The sequence below is a fragment of the Danio rerio genome, chromosome 8 (assembly GCF_052040795.2).
Source record: "Danio rerio strain M-AB ecotype USA chromosome 8, GRCz13ab, whole genome shotgun sequence".
Classification (NCBI taxonomy): Eukaryota; Metazoa; Chordata; class Actinopteri; order Cypriniformes; family Danionidae; genus Danio; species Danio rerio.
Window position 1 is genome coordinate 59,463,663 of NC_141028.1, and position 21,267 is coordinate 59,484,929.

The 21,267-nt window shown below is 38.7% G+C and overlaps 2 protein-coding genes and 2 long non-coding RNA genes across 9 annotated transcripts in view; 1 reads left to right on the forward strand and 3 right to left on the reverse strand.

Annotated features, from left to right (window-relative positions):
* The window catches only part of LOC147835836 (uncharacterized), a 3,998-nt gene extending 1,147 nt beyond the window's left edge, over positions 1–2,851 (reverse strand). Inside the window, exon 1 of the long non-coding RNA XR_015498586.1 lies at positions 425–2,851. This is a non-coding gene — a long non-coding RNA (uncharacterized LOC147835836). The remainder of the gene's footprint in view (positions 1–424) is intronic.
* Positions 1–12,946, forward strand: part of gna14a (guanine nucleotide binding protein (G protein), alpha 14a) — a 29,438-nt gene extending 16,492 nt beyond the window's left edge. Inside the window, exons 2-7 of one of the 2 annotated variants that reach the window (XM_087265549.1) lie at positions 2,846–3,030; positions 5,016–5,170; positions 5,477–5,605; positions 8,107–8,236; positions 8,320–8,473; positions 11,664–12,946. In XM_087265549.1, coding sequence (XP_087121675.1) covers positions 2,846–3,030; positions 5,016–5,170; positions 5,477–5,605; positions 8,107–8,236; positions 8,320–8,473; positions 11,664–11,854 — 944 coding nt within the window. In that variant the 3' untranslated portion in view covers positions 11,855–12,946. Of the gene's footprint in view, positions 1–2,845; positions 3,031–3,664; positions 5,171–5,476; positions 5,606–8,106; positions 8,237–8,319; positions 8,474–11,663 lie in introns of those variants that run through there. The other variant, XM_087265550.1, reaches the window with a different exon arrangement.
* Positions 1–13,630, reverse strand: part of LOC147835835 (uncharacterized) — a 21,441-nt gene extending 7,811 nt beyond the window's left edge. The window contains exon 1 of the long non-coding RNA XR_015498587.1: positions 13,161–13,630. This is a non-coding gene — a long non-coding RNA (uncharacterized LOC147835835). The remainder of the gene's footprint in view (positions 1–13,160) is intronic.
* A 3,564-nt stretch (positions 13,631–17,194) lies between these two features.
* The window catches only part of vps13a (vacuolar protein sorting 13 homolog A), a 99,911-nt gene continuing 95,838 nt past the window's right edge, over positions 17,195–21,267 (reverse strand). For 3 of the 5 annotated variants that reach the window (NM_001118893.3, NM_001442346.1, NM_001442347.1), the window contains 2 exons: positions 21,135–21,209; positions 17,195–17,769 (listed from right to left, as the gene is read on the reverse strand). In NM_001118893.3, coding sequence (NP_001112365.2) covers positions 17,722–17,769; positions 21,135–21,209 — 123 coding nt within the window. In that variant the 3' untranslated portion in view covers positions 17,195–17,721. The remainder of the gene's footprint in view (positions 17,770–21,134; positions 21,210–21,267) is intronic. The other 2 variants (XR_015496903.1, XR_015496902.1) reach the window with 1 other exon arrangement.

Below are 21,267 nucleotides of genomic sequence, written 5' to 3' on the forward strand. Positions count from 1 at the left end.
TCACTTTGACTGGATTATTTGAATCAGTGAATATATAACTCATGAATCAATTTGAATAAATTACTTGAATCAATGAATCATTCATTTGAATCAGTGAGTTATTAACTAGAGACTAACTTTGTCCAGATTATTTGAATCAGTGATTCATTACCTGTAGACTCACTTTGACTAGATTATTTGAATCAGTGAATATATAACTCATGAATCAATTTGAATAAATTACTTGAATCAATGAATCATTCATTTGAATCAGTGAGTTATTAACTAGAGACTAACTTTGTCCAGATTATTTGAATCAGTGATTCATTACCTGTAGACTCACTTTGACTAGATTATTTGAATCAGTGAATATATAACTCATGAATCAATTTGAATAAATTACTTGAATCAATGAATCATTCATTTGAATCAGTGAGTTATTAACTAGAGACTAACTTTGTCCAGATTATTTGAATCAGTGATTCATTACCTGTAGACTCACTTTGACTGGATTATTTGAATCAGGGAATTTATAACTCATGACTCACTTTGAACAGATTACTTGAATCAGTAGATCATTAATTTGAATCAGTGAATTGTTAACTAGAGACTTACTTTGAATGGATTATTTGAATCAGTGAATGGTTCATTTGAATCAGTGAATCGTTAACTGTAAATTCACTTTGACTAGATTATTTGAATCAGTGAATTTATAACTCATGTCATGACTCAATTTGAACAGATTACTTGAATCAGTAGATCATTAATTTGAATCAGTGAATCATTAACTGGAGACTCACTTTGACCAGATTATCTGTATCAGTGAAGTGTTCACTGGACATTTACTTTGAACAGATTATTAGAATCAATGAACTTTTAAATGATTCACTTTGACTGGATTATTTGAATCAGTGAATCGTTAACTGGAGAATCTCTTTAACCAGATTATCTGGGTCAATGAATTTTTATCTGAGGACTCACTTTGACCAGACTATTTGATTCAGTGAATCGTTAACTGGAGACTCACTTTAAAATGATTCTTGAATCAGTAATTGTTAATTTGATCATGAAATGCTGTGCAGTAAGGAGCACATTATTAGGCTTTGGAACAGAGAGAAGCAAAAGAGTCCTGAAGTAAAAATATTTAAGTATTTAAGTACAGTAATGAAGTAAAAGTGGCCGCTAAGTGTAACTCTGTCGCCTCAGTATATTCACTCTGACATTAGACAATTCAAAATGATCCTCGGCCATTTACATCTTACAGCTGTCCTGAGTAAAGACAGCAGCTGGAGAATATAAACAGGACTCTGGCAAGCCGAACATTCAGTCTGTCGAGCACAAGCGCTTCAGTAGCCAAACACTAAACAGATTTACTTTTTGTTCATCTCTGAGGAAAAATATACAAATGAGAAGCAGACAGATTCTCCCAACAATCTGCGTTATGTAACACAACACAAAACCAAAGAAGTCATTACATGTATATATTGAAATATTAATCATTAATCACTGCAGGGCTCAGCATTAATGAGTTCATCTCTCTTTTAAATTCATATCATTCATTCATTTTGCTTTCAGCTTAGTCCCTTTATTCATCAGTGGTCACCACAGTGGAATGAACCGCCAACTATTCAAGCAAATGCTTTACTTCCAGCTGGAACACAGTACTGGGAAACATCCATACACACTCATTCACACGCACACTCATACACTACGACCATTTAGTTTATTAACTTCACCTATAGCACATGTGTTTGGACCAACGCAATCTCACGGCAATTTGTAAATTTTTAATTTAGTGGCTAATTCGTATGATATAATTTGTACAATTTAGTACGATTTGCTCATCACTCAATGATAGTTGGGGTTAGGGGTGGGGTTAGGTGCCACGCCTCTTTTATAATATGGTACATTTTAGTACGACTGAACTCGACGAAAATATATATAAATATATATAAAGGCAAATATTTTGAAATAAGCAGTGTTGTTATTTCAAAATATTTGCCTTTACTATAAATTACTATACCATTTTAAATGTGTAACACCAGCCTGATACATACATAATAACTCCTCTCCAATTCGTAATATTCGTGCAATTCGTAACTTTTTGATTTAGTGGCTAATTCGTATGGATTCGTATGATCTAATTTGTACAATTTAGTACGATTTGCTCATCATTCAATGACAGTTGGGGTTAGGGGTGGGGTTAGGTGCCACACCTTTTTAAAATCGTACGTTTTCGTATGACTGAACTCGTACTTCGTGAGATCAGGCTGGTTTGGACTGAGGTGGAAACCGGAGCAACCGAAGGAAACCCATGCCAACACAGGGAGAACATGCAAACTCCACATAGAAATGCCAACTGGCCTAGCCAGGACTACATTTTTCTATTCTTTATTGGAGACATGTCGGGACTGCAGGCAGGCCAGTCAACTACCTGCATCCTCTCCCTCCACAGCCAGGACTTTGTACTGTGTGCAGAATGTGGTTTTGCATTGTTTTGTTGACATATGCATGGGCCTCCCTGGAAAAAAGGCAGGATATTGTGCTCCAAAATCTCGCATTAATGACCAGAGAAGGCCAAAAAAGTCGACAGCGCTTCTGGACAATGTTAACATAGGGCTTCCATTTGGCACAGTACACTTTTAACTGGCATTTGTAACTAAGTATTGTGGTACTTGACGAAGGTTTGCCAAAGTAGTCTTAAGGGATCGGAGAACACGGTTGTTCAGCTTAGGCTTGCACCCTTGTCCTTTATACACTGAAATTTCTTTCAAGTCTTTTCTTTTGTAAATCCTTGTGAAAATGTGTCTATGTTTTGGTGTTAATGCAGAAATAAGGTGATGTATATGTCTGTTTTCTTTTGCAGGCACAGGTGAGAGCGGTAAGAGTACATTCATTAAACAGATGCGGATCATTCATGGCTCCGGTTACACTGATGATGACAAGAAGGGCTTCATTAAACTCGTCCATCAGAACACGCTGAGTGCCATGCAGTCTATGGTCAGAGCTATGGACATGCTCAAGATCGCCTACGCTAACTCTGAAAACCAGGTACTTCTGGAGATATACCTTTGAAAACTATTTGGTATATGCAGTCGAAGAGAGAATTATTAGCCCACCTGACCTATTAGCCCTCCTGTGTATTTCTGTTTAACGGAGAGAAGATTTTTTCAACACATTTCTGATCATAATAGTTTCAATAACTCATTTCTAATCACTGATTTATTTTATCTTTGCCATGATGACAGTAAATAATATTTGACAAGATATTCTTCAAGACACTTCTATACAGCTTAAAGTGACATTTAAAGGCTAGGTTAGGTTAATTAGGTTCAAGTTAGGGTAATTAGGTAAGTCGTTGTATAACTGTGTTTTTTTCTGGAGACAATCCAAAACTAATATTGCTCAAGGGGGATAATAATGTTGACCTTAAAATGGCTTTTAATAAATTATTCTATCCAAAATAAAACAAATAAGACTTTATATTAGAGAAAATACTGTAACAAACACCTTGCTCTGTTAAACATCAATTGGGAAATATCTGGAAAAGAAAACAAAATTCTCAGTAGGGCGAATAATTCTGACTTTAACTGTATATTTTGAATACATTTCATATATCATTTGTACAGTCTTTGGTGTCAAAATATAGTCCAGTTGTGTTATACACTCACTGCCACTTTATTAGGTTCACCTTACTAGTATCGGGTTGGACCTCCTTCATGGAAGAGATTCAAAAAGCTACTGGAAATATTCCTCAGAGATTTTGCTCCATATTGACATGATAGCATCACACAGTTGCTGCAGATTTGTCGGCTGCACATTCATGATGCCAATCTCCCGTTCCACCACATCCCAAAGGTGCTCTATTGGATTGAGATCTGGTGACTGTGGAGGCCATTTGAGTACAGTGAATTCATTGTCATGTTCAAGAAACCAGTCTGAGATGATTCACGCTTTATGACATGGTGCGTTATCCTGCTAGAAGTAGCCATCAGATGATGGAGACACTGTGCTCATAAAGGGATGGACATGGTCAGCAGCAATACTCAGGTAGGCTGTGGAGTTGAGACGATGCTCAATTGGTACGAATGAACCCAAAGTGTGCCAAGAAAATCTCCCCCACACCATTACACCACCACCACCGGCCTGAACCGCTGATACAAGGCAGGATGGATCCATGCTTTCATGTTGTTGACGCCAAATTCTGAGCCGAGCATCTGAATGTGTCAGCAGAAATGGAGACTCATCAGAGCAGGCAACGTTTCTCCAATCTTCTATTGTCCAGTTTTGGTGAGTCTGTGTGAATTGTAGCCTCAGTTTCCTGTTCTTAGCTGACAGTAGCGGCACCCGGTGTGGTTTTCTGCTGCTGTAGCCCATCCGCCTCAAGGTTGGACGTGTTGTGTGTTCAGAGATGCTCTTCTGCAGACCTGTAACGAGTGCTTATTTGAGTTACTGTTGCCTTTCTATCAGCTGGAACCAGTCTGGCCATTCTCCTCAGACCATCAACAAGGCATTTGCGTCCACAGAACTGCCACTCACTGGATATTTTCTCTTTGTCGGACCATTCTCTGTAATTGCTAGAGATAGTTATGTGTGAAAATTCCAGTAGATCAGCAGTTTCTGAAATACTCAGACCAGCACATCTGTCACCAACAACCAAGCCACATTCAAAGTCTCTTAAATCTCCTTTCTGCACCATTCTGATGCTCAGTTTGAACTGCTGCAGATCGTCTTGTCCATGTCTACATGCCTAAAAGCATTGAGATGCTGCCATGTGATTGGCTTATTAGAAATTTGCGTTAACGAGCCGTTGGACAGTTGTACCTAATAAAGTGGCCGGTGAGTGTATTTCATAAGCATGTTTGTCATCTTCACCTGTTTGTTTTCCTCCCAGAAGGTTTAATGTCCTGTTTTTTAAGCTCTGCTAGACTTTGCATTAATTGGCTGTTTTCTGCAGTCTGGCTCTTGACCGCACTCTCTCATTGGTCTCCCGGGAGATGCTGCTGAATGCTGATTGGCTGATCTTGTCTCTGCAGGCTCACTCTGCGCTGGTCAACGACATTGAAGTGGATAAAATCATGAGTTTGGATGAGACTCAAGTGAAGGCTCTCAGCAGTTTATGGAGCGACAGCGGGATTCAGGAATGCTACGACCGCCGCCGAGAGTATCAGCTAACCGACTCTGCCAAATAGTCAGTTTTGTATTTGTGAACTTGTATATATAGAATATAATAATATATATTTGTTACGAAGAGCTCTGCAGACCCGTCTGTAAGAGTAGTACGCTACGCAGACAGAACATTTAATTATTTTTCAATATATACTCTTATTATTAGAGTTATACCTTAATAAAGGTGCACTTACTTTTTCACAAGGGGAGGTCCAATAATATTAATTTCTCTGAACATCCAGCATGTTTTTTGTGCTACATATATGTCATCGCAGTAATCATTGTAATCTGTGATTTGACCCCAGTGTTTGTTTCCTCTGATAAACAGTTACCTGAGTGACCTGGACCGAATCGCCAACGCAGCGTATGTTCCCACTGAGCAGGACATTCTGCGGGTCCGGGTTCCCACTACAGGAATCATCGAGTACCCCTTCGACCTTGACAACGTCATCTTCAGGTGATCAGTGTTTAAGATTGGTTAAGGTTAGGGATACAATTACAGCAAGGTCAGCAATACATTTACAGATTAACAGAGGAGAATTTCTGATGCAAAGCTATCTTCCGCAATGGGAGTCTATGGCAGCCATATGAACCGTATGAACAATTTGCACAAACTTTAACACACTGATAGAGAACAGTCTGATCTTCGATCACAAAAAACTCAAACTCTCTAGTGACAGGCTGAATCACTGCAATGATCTGAACCAAACTTAAACGTGGCGTGGTCTATTTCAGTTCCTGAAAATAGCAACGCACCATCTACACACCTCCTTTCCAGACCAGAACAGCCATGAGTCCACAAAGAGGTGCAAATGCATTTGCTATTTAAAAACCGTAGCGCAAAACACGAAAATTAGGGTTGCTCTGATCTGAAAAGGTGTCCAACCTACAGCATCTAAACACTGGGGTACCTCAAGGCTCTGTTCTTGGGCCACTTCTCTTCTCCATCTACACGACATCTCTAGGACCAGTCATCCAGAAACATGGATTTTCCTACCACTGCTATGCTGATGATACCCAGCTGTACCTCTCTTCATCCTGATGATCGCTCAGGTCCAGCTCGCATCTCAGCCTGCCTGTTGGATATTTCACACTGGATGAGAGATCATCATCTTCAGCTGAACCTTGCAAAAACGGAAATGCTTGAAGTTTCGGCCAACCCGACTCTACACCATAACTTTTCAATCCAGATGGATGGGGCAACCATTACTGCATCCAAAATGGTGAAAAGTCTTGGAGTAACGATTGATGACCAACTAAACTTCTCTGACCACATCTCTAGAACTGCTCGATCTTGCAGATTCGCACTCTATAACATCAGAAAGGTCCGACCCTTCTTATCTGAACATGCAGCTCAACTCCTTGTTCAAGCTCTTGTTCTCTCCAGACTGGACTATTGCAACTCTCTACTAGCCGGGCTCCCAGCTAACTCTATCAAACCTCTTCAGCTGCTTCAGAACGCAGCAGCGCGAGTGGTCTTTAATGAACCTAAAAGAGCACATGTCACTCCGCTACTCATCCTTTTGCACTGGCTGCCAGTTGCTGCTCGCATCAAATTCAAAGCTCTGATGTTTGCTTATAAAGCGACTTCTGGCTTTGCTCCTTCTTATCTGCTCTCACTTCTGCAGATGTATGTGCCCTCCAGAAACTTGCGCTCTGTGAATGAACGTCGCCTCGTAGTTCCATCCCAAAGAGGGAAGAAATCACTTTCCCGAACTCTCGCATTCAATCTGCCCAGTTGGTGGAATGAACTCCCTAACTGCATCAGAACAGCAGAGTCACTCGCTGTCTTCAAGAAACGACTAAAAACTCAACTATTTAGTCTCCACTTCACTTCCTAATCTGCAATTGCGTCTCTGGATATCACACTAACTGTACTCAAAAAAAATAAAAAATTTTACTAATACTTTCCTTCTTAGACTTTACGGACCTGAAACTTGCCTATAGCACTTCTTCATTGTTGCTCTTATAGTTGTGTAAATTGCTTCCTTGTCCTCATTTGTAAGTCGCTTTGGATAAAAGCGTCTGCGAAATGACAAAATGTAAATGTAAATGTAAAACAACAACAAATCATGCCAAACACGTGCTGACGAGTGTATGATAGGGCCCAAAGTGTGTGATCTAGACCTGACATTGACCAAAACCCATCAGTTTGTGTCACCTTCTGGGTAAAAATGACAAACAATTAATTTCTATAAATAGAAATCATTCAAATTGTATTAAATGACTTTTGAATAGTTTTGCCAATTGTCATGAGGTTTTGTTGGATTCCTTGGATCATCCCGAGAACAAAATTATTATGTTTTCCTAATTGACACGACTTCCATTTCCCCATCTTGAATTAGTTTGAAAATCTAGTTGTTTTGAACTCTCTGTAGATTGTTAGTTCAATTTTCACGAAATTTGGCTGAGACCATACTGCCAAAGAGTTATAGAAATTTCCAGTTGTCATTGCCATGCTTCTTTATGTGGCCGCTGAAATGCTTGGCCCTGATAATTGCTGCTTGCTGCTATATTTTTTCAATTGTCTTTGGTTTATTTTGGCTAGAATAAAAGAAGTTTAATAGGTTATAAATATAAGGTCAATATTATTAACCCCCTTAAGCAATATTTGTTTTCAATTGTCTCCAGAAAAAAACACTGTTATACAATGACTTGCCTAATTACCCTAACTTTAACCCAATTAACCTAGTTAAGCCTTTAAATGTCATGTTAATCTGAATATGAGTATCCTGAAAAAACATCCAGTCTAATATTATGTGCTGTCATCATGGCAAAGATAAAATAAATCAGTTATTAGAGATGACTTATTAAAACTATTATGTGTAGAAATGTGTTGAAAAAATCTTAAACAGAAATTGGGGAAAAATATATATAGAAGGGCTAATAATTCTCAGTATCCATGCTTATCTTCTTTGCATATATTGCACATAAATTTTGTGTCGCTGCTGTGTTCAGGATGGTGGACGTCGGGGGTCAGAGGTCAGAGCGCAGGAAGTGGATCCACTGCTTCGAGAACGTGACCTCCATCATCTTCCTGGTGGCTCTGAGTGAATACGACCAGGTCCTCGCTGAGTGCGACAATGAGGTCGGTCTGACTGCGAGTGTGTGTCTGTGATTTTATCCCGTGTGTGTGTCTCCATCGTCACGCTGTGTTTTCCTGTGTTTCAGAATCGCATGGAGGAGAGTAAAGCTTTGTTCAAAACAATCATCACATATCCCTGGTTCCAGTCTTCATCCGTCATCCTCTTTCTGAATAAGACTGACATCCTCAAGGAGAAGATTGTTTACTCTCACGTGGCCACGTACTTCCCAGAATTCACAGGTGAGTGACTTAAAAAAGCCATCAGAATCTTTTCGGCTCTGGACATCCGCTCTCATTCACTTCCATTGATTTTCAGACGTTAAAAGCAGCTCGTTCTGCTAGTTGATGTTGCAAACTGATATTTTCTTATTGTATTATTCTACTTGTTCTGTATAGTCATGAACACATTTGTTTGTAGAGCAAGACCATTTTCTGCCGTTTATTATTCATAGTCATTTCTCCCATAGGCGACTGTATCGGAAGTTTTAAAACAATCGCAAAAAGGAGTGTACTTCCGCATCGCAGAATAAGCTCAATAGTTCATCATCGAGTAATCGTTGTATCCCACTGCTCATACCTGATGGCGTTGTGAGCATTTATACCTTTGTGAGCATATATATACAATTACTATCTTAACAATCATCTGTTCTGGATACGGGCCGGATCCAAGGTTATGTGAACCTCAAGATTAGGAGAAACAGACAGACTACACTTTTATGCACTGATATGCACGCTTTAGGTACTAATATGTATTTTTAAGATGCCGTATTAGTACATAAAATCTACATACTGGAGCCTAATTTTAAGATTATTTCTTTTTTAATTTCTTTAAATGCAATATTCATCTAAAGATGTTAACCACAATATTGTAGGTGGTTTTACACTGTGTATATTAACATCATGACACCAAATAATCTAAAAAAAAACATTAAACTAGAAGCTAAAGTTCATTGACGAACTTTGATGTTGGCTTAAGAAAGCTAACAGCGTTGTGAGTGATTGCTAGGTGGTTGCTAGGGTACTCTAGGTTGTTACTAGGCAAGACTCATTTACATGTTTGATCAAATCTTTATACTAAAGTGTTTCTAGCATGTTATAGCACGTAGCTAATAATTATTAGCATGTAGCTAATCACTGCTAGCAGGTGTAGCATACAGGAAGTCTTGATTGCTAGTATCAAATGAGCCAATCTACAGTTCCCTACAATGTACTGATGCTAAGATATTGTTGTTCTTAAATGGTTGCTAGGTTAGTTTTTTGTTGCTACGGGGTCGATTCACAGCTTAGAGTGATGATACAACTGAGCATCCTGGGAATACGAATGATATAAATGAATCCCAATGTCTTTATGACAGTGCAGCATTAAGATATCAATCTGGGGCCTTTATAATAGCAGTCTATGAGTTTCTTCGCCATTGTAAGTCAATTGGCAAGTTTGGGACGCTCTTGCACCCCAGGGGTAAAACTTACACCCCAGTTTGATTTGTAGTTTTACACAGCTTGACAGCCTCTTGAAATGTGGATGATCTCATGTTTCTCAAGATTTCCCGTTCTGAGTTATGATGCATCAAAATTTGGCCCAATGTTAAGTCAATGAGATTTTTCAGAGATTTCCGGGTCAGTTTTTAGAAAACCAAAAGCTGGACCAGTTGGAAAAGATATAGTAATCCTAGTCAGACTAGTCTAAAGGTCTGGCCCAAGTTTGGTGGTCTTAGCTTAAAAGCCCTAGGAGGAGATAGACATAGAAATTTGAATAAGAAGCTGAGCTGAGCATATGCGCCCGAAAATTAATCTATGCGACCTCATAATATATTTTGGCGCATTAGTGCGACTGCAGATAATGGTTGTAGTGCGACCTGTTTTGATTTTTTGTAAAAACGTGCTGAATCGCTCTTCCATGCCGCTACATTGGTTCATATTAGCTGTCAATCACTCAAGGTATTCCGCTGTCAGATGACAGGGAAGGAGCTTTTATGACCACGGGAAATGCAAACAGCTAAAGAGTAAAAACTTAAAGCACACAGGTTTGCAAACCCCACCTAAAATTGAGGCGCAGATGAGAGCGATCATGACACGTCACGTGGTGAATAATGATCCGCCTGCTGAGATCAATCGAGTACGCGCTTCTTGGAGAAGGTGCCCGAATCTCCATGCGTTGCATTCACTGCGTGTTCAGCGCAAATGTCCGCTAAAAGTCAAATCTAATACTGTACATATCATCGCCAAAGAAGCTCGCCTTTACTAAGTTTACACTGAAACTGCGTCTCATAACAAACAGCGGTATTCCGCCGGTGGTCATCGCAAGAATCTTGCGCTGACTGCTCATAAATTGGGTCGGCTGACTCGCCAGCTTTTCCACTAACACAGAAACATGAAGATCAGCTCAGACTGAACCTTTAAATTGACACAAACTGAAACCAAAACTTTTAAAGAGTGATAGAAGTGAGACTTTACTTTCTTTCTTTTGTCTATTCTTTTTTGAGGTGTATATTATTTATTTATTTACTGATGACTGCTTTGCAGCTTTCATCATTGAATTGAATGATTTATTATAATCTTTTGTTTGTTTTGTAGCAGAAATATTATTTATTAAATTGACATGCATATAAAAACAGCAGTACAAAATCAATATTTCTTACTACAATGCTTCATTTTTGTTTGATGCAAACTATACAATTAATTTTCATAAAGTAACAGACTTTTTATAGCAGATAACCAACATTTATGCACATTCAAGGCAGCATCATAATGAGAAATGGAATTCATTTTTACTATTATTGTCATTTTTATCATCATTAATATTCTATGATTATTAGACATTCATTTTGGAATTATTGCACACAAATATCAATGTCTTCGCAGCATTAGTTAGATAGTTGTTTCTGTTTTTTGTCAGTCCTATTGATGTTGTTTTAAAATACAATAAATCCCTAAATACAAAAAAAACAATTTGCAGCTGTGCTCATTCATTTTTGGTGGGTGCTCCTAAATTTTTTCTGGTGCTCCTAAATTTATTTTGGTGCTCCTAAATGTTTGAAGTTGGGAGCACCGGTGCTACTAAGTAAAAAAGTTAATTTCGAGCCCTGCTGCATGTGCAAATAGCTTTTTTTAGTAAAGACATTGTGGTAACACTTTAGTTTAGGTCATGCTATAATGCATTACAATTCATGCTATTAACTACTGTCTTATTACCTGCCTATTATTAAGATATTAACTGTTTGTTAGCATTTGTAAAGTAGGGTCTTATTCTACATCCCTAATCCTAGCCAATACCTAATCCCAACTACTACCATACTAACAATTAATAAGCAGATAATTAGTAGTTTATTGAGCTAAAAGTCGTAGTTAATGATTTGTTAACAGCATGAAATAAAGTGTTACCAAAAGTGTGATATAGGACTAAAAAATGACCAACAGATTGTATTTTTAGGTCCCAAAAATGACCCAAAGGCGGCGCAGGAGTTTATTCTGAAGATGTACCAGGAGGAGAATGAAGACAAGGACAAAACCATCTATTCTCACTTCACCTGCGCCACAGACACCGAGAACATCCGGCTGATCTTTGCCGCGGTTAAAGACACAATCCTGAGACACAACCTCAAAGAGTTCAACCTGGTCTGAAAGCTGCAACTCGCTCCTGGGTAGATGTAGAGCTCAAAATAACCCAACACTCTTCTGTTGCTGAACTCGTTTATGGACGTTTCTAATGGATTAGATGTGGATGGGTTTTCTTCAGTCCTCTGTAGGTCTAGTAGATGGACAGATGAGGACATTTCGTTCTTGATGTAAGTAGAGTTTACTGAGATTTAAGGCACGTGTATGTAAAATAGATCAAAGCTGATTGGTGGAGGAGCATTTAAAGGCAAAGTAGAGGGAAAGTTTACATGCGAATGCACAAATCTGCTCGAAAAAAAGTTGCATTACGCACAGTTGAAGTCAGAATTATTTTATTTAATTTTTTTAAATATTTCCCAAATAATGATTTAACAGGGCACAGAATTTTTCACAGTATTTCCGATATGTTTTCTCGAGAAAATCTTATTTGTTTTATTTCAGCAAAAAAAAAAGAGCTAATAATGAAAATAAAAATAAAACATTTTAAGGTTAATATTATTAGCCCCCTTAAGCAATATTCGTTTTGGATTGTCTACAGAACAAGCCATCATTATACAATAAATTACCCTAACGTTAACCTCTTTAAGCATTCGAATGTCACTTAAACTGAATACCAGTGTCTTGAAAAATGTCTAATATTATGTGCTGTCATCATAGCAAAGATAAAAGAAATCAGTTATTAGAAATGAGTTATTTAAACTATTATGTTTAGAAATGTGCTGAAAAAACTTCTTTCTGTTAAACAGAAATTAGGGGGAAAAAATATACAGGATAGCTAATAATTCTGACTTCAACTGTAGCTATTTTAACACTAGACTTAATGAGATATTATTATCATTATTTTTTTTTTTATCTAAAAATTATTTACTGGCATTTGGGTCAAAGAGCATTTTGTGGACCACATTAATTCTCAAACCCCCTCAAATGCAAGTAAAGTATCTAATAACCTCAGAAAACAAAATGTCAAGCTACGAGGGAAATAATAATCCATCATCATTCTGTGCAACTGATATATCCATGTATATACTTTGACCTATAATTAGTCAAATATCTATATAAAACGTTTAATTTGATTTTAAATGACTAAAAACGTATTACAAAAAAAAAAAAATATATATATATATATAATATATATATATATAATTTTTAGCCATCTGAAGAATAATATAAAGAAAGAGAACTTCATGCACTGCTAATGTTTTTCAGCAACCGATTAAGATTAATGTGACTATTTTCAAATTCATACGGTTATTTTTCACACCATCTATTTTGTTTTAATGTGATTAAAATATAATCAGGTAAAAATACTTACACATTCATTTAGTTGTTGAGGCGTAAAACGAGATAAAAAACCGTTAACCGCCGCCAGGTGAAGCAGCTACGGAACCCCGGAAGGGACGTAGTGGAGGAGAAAAAAAATGGGTGGGTGAAAAAAAATAATGGGTGAAAGAAAAAAAATGGGTGGGAGGAAAATATATATTTCTAAGTTTTTTGCGTTCTCTCGCAAAGTTTTGCGTTCCCTCGCAAAGATGTTTTGCGTTCCCTCGCAAAGATGTTTTGCGTTATCTCGCAAAGATGTTTTGCGTTCCCTCGCAAAGATGTTTTGCGTTCTCTCGCAAAACTGTTTCTCCACAAACACTTCCTGTTCACTTCACTCACGTAAACCCTCCCGTTTTTGCCGAAATTCTCCCATATTTTACTATTCTATCCCACTTTCTTTACTGTGCGCTGATTGTCGCCTTTCACTTTGCAACCTCTGAACCAGTGAATGCATGTTTAAGCGCTGACTGACAGACGTGCTCCATACAATAAACTGATCCCAGATCAGCGTCTGTACGCGCCATTTAAAGGGACACTTCTGTTATCAAACAAGTGCGCAGCAAATGAATCTCATGTTTTGTTTAGTTTGATAACAGAGGTGTCTCTGTAAGAATGCACAGATCTATAATGAAAGCAGTCCATTACTTTAGAAACTGTTTGTGCTCATTTAAGAGAAAATAAGCTGTTTAAAATAAAACATGCAGGACGGAGATGTTTCATATTATTCAGTGTATTTGTCTGTTTAAACATACACCCGCTCCTCTGTAAATGGCGTGTACATACGCTGATCTGGGATCAGTTTATTGTACGAAGCGCGTCTGTCAGCGCTTATACATGCATTCACTGGTTCATAGGTAGCATACGCACAGTAATGTAAAGAAAGTGGGATAGAATGGTAAAATACGGGAGAATTTCGGCAAAAACGGGAGGGTTTATGTGAGTGCAGTGAACAGGAAGTGTTTGTGGAGAAACAGTTTTGCGAGAGAACGCAAAACATCTTTGCGAGAGAACGCAAAACATCTTTGCGAGGGAACGCAAAACATCTTTGCGAGATAACGCAAAACATCTTTGCGAGGGAACGCAAAACATCTTTGCGAGATAACGCAAAACATCTTTGCGAGATAACGCAAAACATCTTTGCGAGGGAACGCAAAACATCTTTGCGAGATAACGCAAAACATCTTTGCGAGGGAACGCAAAACATCTTTGCGAGGGAACGCAAAACATCTTTGCGAGGGAACGCAAAACTTTGCGAGAGAACGCAAAAAACTTAGAAATATATATTTTCCTCCCACCCATTTTTTTTCTTTCACCCATTATTTTTTTTTTCACCCACCCATTTTTTTTCTCCCCCACTATGTCCCTTCCGGGGTTCCGTACGTAAGCAGGCGACCGCTGAAACTCATTTGAAAATCCTGAGGTAAAATTAATTTCCATATTTTAAAGACATGGCGCGAAACAATGCAATGTAATGCGGTGCTTCTTGTTTAGTATGATAACTTCTTTATATAACATATCAATCAGGCACTAAAGATCGTTTATTTTTTAAAGAAATTATATCTTAAACGAGCCAAACTTGTTTACCGGAAGTACTTGAGTCTACAAAATAAAAGTCTCACTTAAAATTAAAAGTCATTGCGCACATACTCCGTTCTAGTTACAATGAATGACATTTTAATAGGTTTCTTCTGCAAATCACAGTTTAAAAAAAAGAGTAGTTATTATTCTATGATAGTCATGAATGTACACAAACTAATAATGATCTTGTTGTGTTGATGCTGTCTTTGACCAATTCACTGGCATTTATTTAACATTTTAGTGTCCGAATTCACATTGTAAATAATGTTTCTCTCATTAAACATGCATAATTTCGTGCAACTAATCTTAGCTTCTGACAGTAAATTGAGAGAGGGTAAATTCAGACTCATAGTTTCTGTATTTAACCTCAGTAGGTTTACTAGTGGTAGTGAAAACCTGAAGTGCCTTTAAACTCTTAATGCCCGTTTCTGCTTTGATGATATTTATTAAACAAGGGTTTTACTGTCGTTTAAAAGATTGAAATGTGTGTATATGTGCATAATAAATGTAAAATGACAAGAGTAATGCAATAAAATGTCATGCTTTTCTGAAGCCATGAATAAAAAACGAGAAATTAAATTCAGTTTGCTCATTTTATTTTCTAATGTGATGGTTTTTATATATATATATATATATATATATATATATATATATATATATATATATATATATATATATATATATATATATATATATTTATATATTAAGCATTTTCTTCAGGATTACAAGCTTTTGTCTCGTGTTCAACAGACGTTCCTTGCAAAAATATCCAATTTTTAGATTTTGCTATCCGTTTCTCAAACATGCAATGTTTTAATGATGAAAAAATATCATAAACACTACCTGACAAAAGTCTTGTCATTGATCTCAGCTGTAAGAGCAACAAATAATAACTTGACTTCTAGTTGATCATTTGAAAAGGTGGCAGATGGTGGATTTTTCCCATGAATCATCTGTTGAGCTGCATCCCAATCATCACAAATACTGCAGAAGACCTACTGGAACCCGCATGGACTCAAGATTCTCATAGATATCAGTCAAGTTTGGTGAAGGAAACATCATGGTTTGGGGTTACATTCAGTATGGGGGCGTGCGAGAGATCTGCAGAGTGGATGATCAACATCAACAGCCTGAGCTATCAAGACATTTGTGCTGCCCATTACATTACAAACCACATAAGAGGGCAAATTCTCCAGCAGGATAGCGCTCCTCATACTTCAGCCTCCACATCAAAGCTCCTGAAAGCAAAGAAGATCAAGCTGCTCCAGGATTGGCCAGCCCAGTCACCAGACATGAACATTATTGAGCATGTCTGGGGGTAAGATCAACTAGAAGATATTATTGGCTGTTCCTAAAACTTGGATAGGTGACAAGACTTTTGTCAGGTAGTTTACAGAAAGCTCTCACAAAACTGACGCAAAAGAAGATATTTTGAAGAATGCGGACTTCCATAGTAGGGACAACAAATACTATGGAAATACCGCTGTATGTATTTGCTATTTACTTACCCTCAATTGTTTCCAACACCAAAGAAGATATTTTGAAGAATGTTGAAAACTGGTAACCATTGACTTCAATGTATGAAAAACAAATACATAACTGGCAAGTACAATTCGTTTAAATGTACTTCCAAGAATTGCAGTACACTACATTAAATATAAATTAGTGTACGTCTGTTCCTAAAAAAACTCGAAGAGTTCTTATTAGTTTCCTCAAATAGTAACAAATCAATCAGTTTCTGTTGAACTCAAGATAATTTGAATATGCAGAAAACCTGTAACCATTGACTTCCATCGTATTTGTTTATCCTATATGGAGGTCCATGTTTTCAGCATTCTTCAAAATATCTTCCTTTGTGTTTAACAGGAACTCAAAGATTTTAAAGCCCTTACGACTGAGTAAGCAGTCAGTAAATGTTCATTTTTGGGTGAACTGTCTCTTTAAGACTATATATTCATTCATTCATTTTCTTGTCGGCTTTGTCCCTTTATTAATCTGTGGTCGCCACAGCGGATTGAACCACCAACTTACCCAGCACGTTTTTACGCAGCGGATGCCCTTCCAGCCGCAACCCATCACTGGGAAACATCCACACACACACACATGCATGTCTTTTGGACTGTGGGGGAAACCAGAGCACCGGGAGGAAACCCACGCGAACGCAGGGAGAACATGCAAACTCCACACAGACACGCCAATTGAGCCGAGGCTCGAACCAGCGACCTTCTTGCTGTGAGGCGACAGCACTGCGCCACTGTGTCGCCCTCTTTAAGACATTAGCATTTGATAAGTTAACATTAAATCAATGTTAAACTCAGCATCATTTTTGGGTAAGACTGAATAAAATCTGAATCAAAATCATTTTATAATCAAACTATATAATGGCCGTTTACCTTAAATCTGAATTAAAATAGTTTGATAACATCATTGACATCACATAAACAGACTCCATGCTGATTTCAGGATGACTTTAATATCAATTCATAGACGTCAATATTTTCACCCATCGCTAAATAATAATAATCCACTTTTGCATATCTGAGTTACGTTACAGGTCTTGATGGACGAGCAGGAGGATCAATTAAATAAACACAGACGATCAAAATAAGATTGCATGCAAAGCCACGTATTAAAAATATCCTGTACATACAGTTTCAGACATTCCCGCTCTTTTTCAGGACAAATAAAATACATACAGTGTGTTGGTCTTTATTAATCCGCGTATAAAACAATCTTCATTTACACTTCAGCAGGATTTGTGTTAAAGAGACATGATCCGCATCTTGAGGCACATTGTAGAGGACGACGTAGTGTGTGTCTGTGTGTGAATGAGTCTGCAGGTGTGTGCGATGTAAACCCAACACTCGTGCACACAGTCTAACAGTCAGCTTGGGGTGTTTAGTGAACGACTGTTGCATTGTGGGTAAAGTGTCACACTGTTAAAGGCACAGAGCAGAGCGCAGTCGCTTCAAGCGTCACTTGGGCAGATTCTCCCGAGCGTCTTCAAGCTTGGCAAGAACCCACTGAGAAAAAGAAACAGAAACACACATCACTCAAATCACACGCTTATATTTACAGCGTTTGTGCTTGCTTTTCTTTATTAATTCTTTGTTATCTGTTCTTTATTGGGATTAATGATTCCATGACGAATATTTAAACATCCACTGAACCTATTTGTTGCAAAATCGTTGATTTTGATGATTAAAATCTATGAAAAAGAGTGGTTCTTTGGGCTACAATTGATTAATTTGTTCTCTCAATTTACCAGACAATGCAAACAATTTATTAATTTACTGATATTTTTAACATTTTTTAAATCATTTCCTTGTTGTAAGTAATTTGTGTCCTCGTTCTAGGTAAATCCTGCACACAAAGTAATCCTCATGCTGCGTTCACACCAGACGCGGAATGCGCGGGTAAATCACGCTATTCGCGCCTAAATAGCCGCGTGAACATTTTGAGTTTACTCGCTTCATTCACGCGTCAAACCCTGCTTCAGAGTTTCAATTCAATTTCAGAGTTGATTTTAAAATCCTTCTTTTTACATATAAAGCTTTGCACAATTCTGCCCCGGCCTATGTCAGTGAGCTTATTAGGCCATATACAGCTTGTAGACCATTAAGTTCCATTGATCAGTGGTTTTTGTCGATCCCTCAGTCTTGCGTCAAATCAAAAGGATCGAGCTTTCCGTGTTGCGGCCCCAAGGCTATGGAACAGTCTCCCGTAGAACATCAGGATTTCTCCATCCTTGGATACTTTTAAATCTAACTTGAAGACTTATTTTTACTCCCTTACCTCTGAGTGATTCATACATGTTATTTTTATACTGTATTTTAGCATCACACAAATAACATATATTTCCTTTTCTTACATTTTTCATACAAGTTTTATTTTTTTGTTTTCTTAAATATTTTATCACATTGTAAAGCACTTTGGATCAACTACGGTTGTATAAAATTGTGCTTTTTAAATGAAGTTTGCCTTGCCTTGCCTTCATTCGCATGTCAAATTCACTTCAGAACAGACGCGGATTCGCGTGATGGGCAGGGCTTCAGTCTGCCCGGTGACTCTAGCTTCGTTGCTAAATGGCTAACATGGATTTTATGAAGAAAATAACAGTGTTTATGTGCTTTATGAAGGCTGAAAAACAGGGTCGATACGTTTAGGGTCGTGTCTGAGTCCACTAGATTCTTTCAGGCATGCATCCAGCTCTGTGAGCTCATAAACTCTTCTAGAAACCGAACCTGGATGATGGAGGCTTTCAGCGGTGCTTCTGACTGAGCCCAGCCCAGTTTGATGAACTTTTTGTCGGTGTCGGCTGGAGGATTTCCCCCGGGACACCAACAACAGGTGATACATTACAATCATGGGCCCACAAGAGCAAGCTCCTGACTGGTTAACGTGGCGCAAATGTCCGCTGAAGTTCAGATTTTCGAACTCGACCGATTCCAGCGAAACGCGCAAAACGCTCCATTCGCTCGTATCGCGCCATTCTCGTGTATCGCGCCGCAGGATGTCTATTCGCGTGTTTGCATTGACTTAACATGTAAATCACTCGCGCTTGACGCGCGTTCCACGTCTAGTGTGAACACAGCATTACAGGAGCTGGTGCTTTATTCATCTTCAGTATCAAATCGCATCACATTGTATCATGCATTCACAATGGTATGATCCATTATGGGGGTGGTCAAATGTATATTTATATGACATATTTTCTTAATTGTTAATATTATTATTTAAGATACAGATCACAGGAAACTATTTCTCACTCTTTCTCATCTTGTTTTGACTAACTGGGGGGAGATCAAGCATTAATTAGAGAGGTCAATTCCCCTAAACCTCCTGCCACAGTCACACTAGAGCAGGGGTGGCCAACCCTGTTCCTGGAGAGCCACCTTCCTGCAGATTTCAGCTGCTACCCATATCAAACACACCTGAACCAATTAATTAGGACCTGAACACCACGTGATAATTACAGGCAGGTGTGTTTGATATGGGTTGCAACTGAAATCTGCAGGAAGGCGGCTCTCCAGGAACAGGGTTGGCCAGGGTTGGCCTGCACTAGAGTTTGTACTTGCGAAATTCTGTTGTACAGCGCTGTGAAAAGGGGCATAAATATGGGGAATAAACAAGATGATTAGACATTTTAAAAAGCGAGCGATTGGTCAATATATATTTTTTAAATTCTGTTCAGAGAGATCAAGTTTTGATCTTCGATTGGTGTCGAGCTTGCGTTTTCGGTTTGAATCATTTGTGTGCGTATGAAACGAAGTCTATGGGGAGATAGTCCAGTGTGACAGCAGCTGAAGTCACACTCTGATTTTATTCTCTTTTTTACTATCATTACCTGATAAATTGATGCAGAATCTTTGTCTCTTATGGTGCGTTTACACCAGACACAGGTGAAATCCTGCAGCACGATTCGCATGAATGAGGCAGCTCGAATATCGTGACTCGCTCGAATGTCGTGACTCGCTCGAATGTCGTGGCTTGCTTGAAATTGGCAGCTCGCTTGAATGACACTGCTCGAATGTCACGACTCGCTCGAATGAGGCAGCTTAAATGTCGTGACTCGCTTGAATGTCATGACTCGCTCGAATGTCGTGACTCTCTAAAATGTTGCTGCTTGCTCAAATGATACGGCTTGCTCGAACGAGGGGGCTCGCTCGTAGGAGGTGGCTTGCTCGAATGAGACTGCTCAAATGTCACAACTCGCTCGATGGAGGCTGCTCGCTCAAATGAGATGGCAAGAATGTCGCGACTCGCGCTCGAATGAGGAGACTCGCTTGAATGTGGTGGCTCAAATGTCACAGCTCACTTAAACTTCGCGGCTCGCTCAAATGTTGCAGCTCGAATGACGTGGCTGAAATGTTGCAGCTCGCTCGAATGACATGGCTCGAATAGCGAGGCATGCTCGAATGTCGCAGCTCGCTAGAAACTCGTGACTCGACTGAATTTCGTGGCTCACTCGAATGTCGTGGCTCGTTCGACTGATGAGACTCAAATGTCGCAGCTCGTTTGAATGACGAGGCTCGCTCGAATGTCGCAACCTCGCTGGAATGACAAGGCTCACTCGCGTGTCGCAACCCGCTCGAATGATGAGGCTCGCTCGAATGTAGCAGCTCGCTCAAATGACAAGACTCGCTCGAATGTCGCGGCTCACTTAAATGACGAGACTCCCTCAAATGTCGCGACTCGCTCGAATGACGCAGCACGAATTGAGCTTTTTGTGCGTTTGACACGCAAATTGCTTGAAGCGAGTAAACTCAAAATGTACACATTTATTTACGCGTGAACCGCACAATTTATCTGCGCATGCCGCGTCTGGTGTGAACATAGCATTAGACATCAGTCATTTGTTTACAGCAGTGATAAACACAAACTATACCTTTGCTAATTCTGGAGTTTTGAAATTGATGATCTTCCCGAACTCTTTGGCGTGAAACACTGACTTGACTCTCTCCTGTCAAAATCACAACAGCACAAATCAGCTTTTCCATCATAAATAATGCCATCAGAAG